Source organism: Triticum aestivum, chromosome 1D (assembly GCF_018294505.1).
Source record: "Triticum aestivum cultivar Chinese Spring chromosome 1D, IWGSC CS RefSeq v2.1, whole genome shotgun sequence".
In the NCBI taxonomy this organism is placed as follows: Eukaryota; Viridiplantae; Streptophyta; class Magnoliopsida; order Poales; family Poaceae; genus Triticum; species Triticum aestivum.
This window is the reverse complement of record NC_057796.1, coordinates 125,814,257-125,821,480: the sequence shown is the minus strand read 5'-3', so window position 1 is coordinate 125,821,480 and position 7,224 is coordinate 125,814,257. Positions and strand designations below refer to the sequence as shown.

Below are 7,224 nucleotides of genomic sequence, written 5' to 3'. Positions count from 1 at the left end.
AGGCCTCACGGTACCGCAGAAAATTTTACATGCAGCCCTTATATCAGAATACCGAAAAATAATTTACAAGCAGCCCTTGTATCAGATTTGTGAGCATCCGCTAGAGTTGCTCTAAGGGGTAGTAACTTCCTTGCGTATGCTGTTTGCATGCATTCACATCAAATCTTTCGTCTGAAGCTAACAGTTAAATTAGCCATAAAGTCCAGGAAGCAGATCAAACAAACACTAAAATAGAGAATCAGGTAGAGCAAACAAAATCAGGTAGATCAACCAGAATGCCAAACAGTCGTAGGCTCGGTATATCAGCCAAAGTAGGACACGGAAGCCTTTTCGTGGTACGAAAATCAGAATGGAATGCACAAACAGCACGATTACAGACCCATCAATGAAATGGTTCAAGGAAACTGAAGTGTCGTCCATTTATTTACGGCAAGTATTGCATAAAAATGCAAGGCATAAGTGATGCCAGAATAACATCTGGTCTAGATTCCATAGTAGCTACTACTTCGCACACGTTTTCAAATTTAACAAACAGCACTTCCTGCAAGCAAATAACAAAAAGGCTGGGACTCTTTACATTTTATCCAGCAAGAATCTCCCTTTACAATGTTCCACTAAGTAACGAATCTGGATACATGTCTCGCCAACCCCGAAGAAAATTAGTTGGCAGACTTTAACGAGTTGGACCTACAAAACAGGGCACGGGTTGTTGACTTGCTTATATGGTATACTTATTTCAGTACAGGTCCAGAAGTTAAAAGAGACCATATCTGCACAGCATAAGGTTCAGTCCACAAACCTGCTTATCTTGTCAGTGGAATCAGCATTGCTGAAATCACTAAAATTCCCTGTTTCTATGGCTAGTTGCAACCCCTGAAATGAAATGGAGGTAATTATCCACTGTAGTGTGACTGCGCAGCTTTGTATAAAATGCATGATCTTTGTTACTACTCCCTCTGTCCTATAATGTAAGATCATTTTGCACTGTCCTATAATGGGATGGAGGGAGTAACTTTGTTGACGGACAGGCATTGCAAAAACTTGTTTTATAAAGGGACAGCATCGGAAACACTTAAATTTCAATTTTCATTACCACTCCAAAGCCCAGCACCTGTTTCTACTAACCTGTATGCCAATTGTTTCAAATCGCTTCGCTGATGGTTCAATGCCTTCCTGCACAAAATCAGGAGAATATTAATGAATGGACAAACAGTTGAAGAAGCTTACAAAGAATCACATGTCAGTAAGCACCAACAGATATACTACATTTAACTGCAAAACATTTCTTAAGAGTCTTGAACTGCATGATAATACACTGCAAGTATTACCACCCAGATATAAACTTTAAACAAAAAATAGCTGCAAACGCAACTCATGAATAATGAACAAAAAGCAGCATACAAGTGCAACATGGCCTACACATAAAGGTCCAAAAATGAAGAGAAACTACACATAATACAGAAGGTCCATATCAGAAGCAACGATTCTACCATATATGCTTTAGTATCATACCAGGCGTTCAGGGAGTTTCCCACCACTTTGCTCTATGAATTGGCAGAGGTACATCACACCAGCGCATGAAAAATTCTGTTGAATAACATTGTAAACATAAGAAGAAGAAAAATCAAGTACATGGAACTCACCATACTGAAGGAATAAAGGTACATCGAAACTTCAAATGATGAAAAAGAACTTCACATTTTGGTAATATACCATTTTATTACTAATAAATTAGGATAATAATATTTAGAGAGGGGAGGAGTATTCAGGGCAGGCGTGTGGTTCGGTAATTGTGAATTTGTGCAAAATGTCGAGAGATTAGTACCCCAGCATGCTTCAACCCAGGATACCCAGCTGATTTACACCCATGGACTAAGATTGGCATGAGTGCACTTATGCAGAGTGATTTGGGGTTATGTGCAACTCAGGAGACAGCATTTATCACACAATTGTGTTTAGGTGCAAAACAGGAACAGCAATCTTTCAGTCTTTAAACATGTTATTCCCAGCAGAGTTTGTTGGACTGAACAACGCAAACTAAAAAGGAACAAAATAGCAACAGAAGCATTTCTAAGTAAACACCCACCTGTTTGGCTTCCATTGAATCCATCTTCTCATCCTGTATGAGAAATAGCAGATTAATATAAACTTAAAAACTACTACCTCCGGAACTAAATATCAGACATTTGCAGTTCAAATTGAACTAAATAGACGTTTTCGCAAACGTCTTCTATTTAGTTACAGAGGAGGTACAATCATATCATGTGACCAGCTGACTGGTGTCAAACAGAGTTACACTCACCAGTCCCCAGACCAATTCTTTGATGTTCTTAATCTCTGAACCAATATTCTCAAGCTTCAGTCGTGCGCCAGTAACCTGAACAGAAAAGTATATATCTGAAAACCATATGCACCCCATGCACACTTAACAAAGTTAATAGAGAAAAAAAAATGATCTCTTGAAAGATTATATAGACAGTAAGTTATTGCACCTAGTCTTGTCATATATGCTACTTTAAACTTTCTACCTAACGCATACGCATTCCAATAAACATAGATATGCAGATACATCATACATATGAAGGTGTTAAGGAGAAAGTACATCATCTTTTATTTGCCCAGAAAGCGCCTTCTGCTGATCCAATTTGTCATCCAACTTCTCAATGCGTTGTGTCAAATGCTTTTTAGCAGCCTGCATAATTATCAAATTAATTCAAATATTAGATAATATGATATGAAACTACAGAAATACCTCCTATATGACAATCAAACCAAATGGCACAGTACAGAGCCAACAATTTGGAAGAAAACTCCCGGTTCATCTTCAACAACCTCAAACGAATATCAGTTTAAACATCAAACAAAATTAAGATTGCTGGTCCAAATGGTTAAGGAAATTAAGACCGAGGACCAATCAAACAACTGTTCTTTCTGCACACAACAATAGTTGGTTAAACTAATAGAGGATGTCATGTGAACAACTGCCCTTTCTGTGGGTAACAAGACAACATTATCAACACAACAATGCCCTAACAAGTTAGACCGTCGACTGAATTTCTGCACGGCAGTACTAGTTTGTAAACAATAGAAGCTACAAAACTCATAATCCTAGCAGCATAATACATATTAGAATCATCTAATACCTACATTTAACTACGTCTCCTCGGAATGAATGGAAACAGATGTTATTTTAAATCTTATGGAAACAGATGTTTTGCAGTGCGGAACTACGGGCACCACTTGTACTTACAGCAAGAGAGCTCTGAACTTGCTCCAGATGTTTAGTCATATTTGAAACAACATTAGCCATGTTTTGCTTGGTGACATACATTAAGTCCCCAAAGGAGATGCCCTGAAGAAGAAGTAACACTTCAAAATGAATTGGTCTTCAAGAAGACATTATGGCAGTTTCGAGAAGAACAGATGTACTCCCTGCGTCCCAAAATGTAAGACATTTTTTGATACTATGATAGTGTCAAAAAACGTCTTACATTTTGGGACGGAGGGAGTAGCTTAGAAGTGATGGTAGTAGAAATAATGGGGAAAGCAGATCGATCCTATACTTTTGGCAGCTAAGGATATTGTGAGCACTACACAAGCATAAATGCCATGATGGGAAGAAACATACTTTCCACCACATATAACCATAACCCAGTGCTCCAACAGTTGCTGCAGGTACTATTAGTCCTGATACTCCTGCAAAAACATTAAGAACGCTGTCACAATGTATGTATGACGGCAGTAAGTTTGTTTGACCACACACAACTGACACGATAGCTAGGAAATTTTGCTGGAATAATCAACACAAAGTGACATGGGCTAACATAATACCAAAGGGGTTGTTTGGTTAAGGAGATTTTACTAGATCGGTTTTGCATAAATATGTGTACGGTTGTGACTAACTGAAACTTTGTTTGGTTAGTCTAACAAATCTGAGGAAAAGTAAATAATGGTTCCTGTAAAACTGGGAAACCGATTTTTTAGAAAAATGATGATTAGACGTTTTCTATAAACCAGTATTAGTTTATCTCGTACACACGGGTGAAACATGTTTTACGTTTCCCAGTCCAAACAAGATTCTGCATACTTATCTCTTAACCTAATTATTAGTAAAAAAACGGTTTTCCAAAATATTCTACTAAAATGTGTTCTGTTAAAACTAATTTAACCAGACAACACCAAGAGAAATCCACCTAACACAAAGTAACTGAAAACTATATAACGAAGTTCAGCGTACAAATAATGTCTAGAAGTGGGAAGAAGTAAATTAGGATGAATGAAACAAACGGAAGCAACTAACAATGAGAGTGCAATATTTACTACAGGCTAATGTATAGCCAACATTTGTTAGGCAGCTATCCCTGGTCGGAAACATACAAATTTGACAATTTATCAAGTTGACAATTCTTAAAGAAGAAAAAGAAGTTGTCGCAAGCTAGACAAACCTGTTTGTCCAGAACCTCCACTGAGAACAGTTATCGAACGTGGAGAACCTAGATTGCGTACCTGCATAGCAAGTTGGCGCACCTAAAAGGACCAGAGTGTAAGTTTAGCATGACAAGATTGAATTATTATATGCTTATGAAGATGAGTACTTAGAAAAGAAAAGAAATACTGGTTGTAAGTCTAGATTAACTTCATCAATGACTATCATTATCTCTTATCAGCCATTTAAAATGTTGGTCTAAGAACATTAACCTTTTTTAGGTAGAATAAATTTTACTTTAGGACAACAGGACATATTAATGTAAAAAAATTCAAGCATTTAATGCATCTCAAGTTTAATGCATCATGTGATTCGTCCATCTAGGAAGAATTGCACAGCAAAAGATCTTTTAATTCAACAAGGAAGTCAATAATCCCAAGTTCATACCAGCTTCTCACACTAATGAACTATCAGGACAAGGCATCCAGGGTGAAGAACCAAAAAAAAAAGAGAAAAGAATGCAAAGGCCACATTACTGAAGAGGAACTCACAAGAATAATAGGAAATAATCTAGCAAAGCAAATTGTGAGCCTCAGGCTTCGGAGTTACCAGATTTGTCTCTACGGATGCTGTGAATTTTAGTGAAGCTATTTCATAATGTTTACGGCAAAAGACAGTTCTGTACATTTACTAGTATCACATATTATTGCCATATAGACCATTAAGACTACAGAATCCGTAGAAAACATACCAACTGACATCAACATATCAGGAAACCAAATCCTATAATTGCTGAAAATCATCACATGTTTCTATTCTGAAATGGGGCCAGTCTATTGGACTAGTGGCAACAAGTCATCAAAACAAATTTTCATGCTGGATCAAAATATTACTTGCTAAAATAAAGCTACCACATATTTGCTGGAAGCCATAGCTAATAAAGTCAACAAGCCATGTAAACAAGGCTTTATCACGGGCATCACATCCAAGATATCGAACATTCATCACAAGGGCAGGCATAAATACTACTCCATCGGTAATACCAGCTGCCCGGGGCATAGGGTCATATAAAAATACACTTAATCGTATCATGTACTTCAATTTGAGGTACAGGCTCAGGTGGAGATGCATGACAGCATGTGTCAAACTAATGGCAAGAGTACACATCATCAGGAGTACATGGCTAAGACTACGGGTAGGTAGATCAACACGCGTACCTCGTTGAGCGCGTCGTTGATGCCGTGGTCCGCACCACCGCCTCCTCCCTTACCCATCTCCCCCTTCTCCAGAAACTCCTGCAAGGCCACGCGACACGGATCATCAAAACCAAATTATCCAAAGCGAACCACCTTCCTGCCTCTTGAAGGATCGGGATCGGAGTTTTCGATAGAGGATAGCAGCTGCCAGGTCGTGGCCAGGGGACGCACCTGTATCTCGGTGAGGATCTCCGAGAGGCGGCCGTTTCGTAGGACGACGGAGCCGGCCACGCCCGCGCCGACGAGCATGACGACGCGGGTGAGGCCGAAGCCCGCCTGTGCCACCATCGCCATGGCTGCACGCCGCCGCGCGTCCGAGGTGATGCCGGTGGAGGTGGAGGTGGAGGAGGAAAACCTGGCTTAGGTTACGGCGTGAGGTGAGCTGAGGAGCGGGTCGGGCTGTCTGGGTGGAATGGAGGGGGTGGAAAGGTAAGCCCGTTCAGAAGGGGTGGGGCCCATATGACAGCGAGTGCGGAACGGGGCAAACTCGATACGTCTAAAAAACCAAGTCGGACAAATCGTCTAAAAATATCGGGGGAAAAGATAAACCAAAAATAGATATATTTTTTAAACGTCAATACAGAGACACGGGTGCTCATATACACAACACACACCCTATCCTATGAGCACATTCGAGAGACTGAGCCGGCATATCATCTTGAGATTTTACGAAGTCACCGTAGATGCCTCGTAGTTGACGGGAACGTTTTCTCGCACTGAACGTGCATCGCCGGAAATTCTGAAATAAATCCAGGATAAATGCGAGTATCAGGACTTGAACCCTGGTGAGCTGAAAATACCATTGTCCATCTAACCATTCAAGCATAGCTTGGTTCGCAAAAAATGGATATTTTTGACCTGAGATAAACCTAGACATTATATGATGTAGAAAAACTTGAACATCATATATAGTAGTGGGATATCCGTACATTGCCGCAAAACAACAAATGGATGACACAGGTCGACATTGGCTTGTGTATACTTCATGGCTAAAAAAAGGTGTCCATTGCACATCTCCCCCTCCTTCCCTCCCCCTCTCTCACTTTGGCACATCTCACCCGCCAGTCACTGTTGGTGACCAGCCCCGCAGGTCTCCTCCCTCCACCTGTTGCTCCAGCAGCGCGAGGGTCGGAAAACCCTTATGTTGCCACTATCTCTCCTACCGTTGGGACAGTTATTTTCCCACCACCAGAGCGCAAGCACGATTTGGTCGTGATACATTTTTCCTGATATATGATCGCCAAGCACGTCTTTATAACTCACATGGTTGTCAAGTTATCTCGCGTTAGGGAATCCTTTATATCACCGGTGTTTGCACGACCCTTCTCACGGTATCGTCCTCCTCTGATTTCTCCACCCCCACCTAAGCCGGAGTTAGCCCCACGGTTTGGCTCTCTCGTTAGCTCACTCCCGCGTCGGCAGCAAGACAGTCTAACATGTCACACAAGAAAGCCGCGAGCCGTGTTCGTGCTTAGGCCCAGAGTGATTGTGATGTCTACCTCAACACTTACTCATCTCTCCATCCCATGACACCACGTCATG

General features: G+C 40.7%; 1 protein-coding gene across 1 annotated transcript; it reads right to left on the bottom strand.

Moving 5' to 3' along the window:
• Positions 1-391: 391 nt before the first annotated feature.
• Positions 392-6,135, bottom strand: LOC123180723 (uncharacterized). Its single transcript, XM_044592837.1, has 12 exons — positions 5,854-6,135; positions 5,644-5,721; positions 4,446-4,527; positions 3,629-3,696; positions 3,251-3,352; positions 2,603-2,692; positions 2,303-2,377; positions 2,087-2,119; positions 1,513-1,587; positions 1,126-1,173; positions 800-873; positions 392-687 (listed from the first exon to the last, which is right to left on the bottom strand). The coding sequence occupies exons 1-12, from the start codon at positions 5,974-5,976 to the stop codon at positions 660-662; spliced, it is 876 nt and encodes a 291-aa protein (XP_044448772.1). The 5' UTR covers positions 5,977-6,135; the 3' UTR covers positions 392-659.
• Between the last annotated feature and the right edge of the window lie 1,089 nt (positions 6,136-7,224).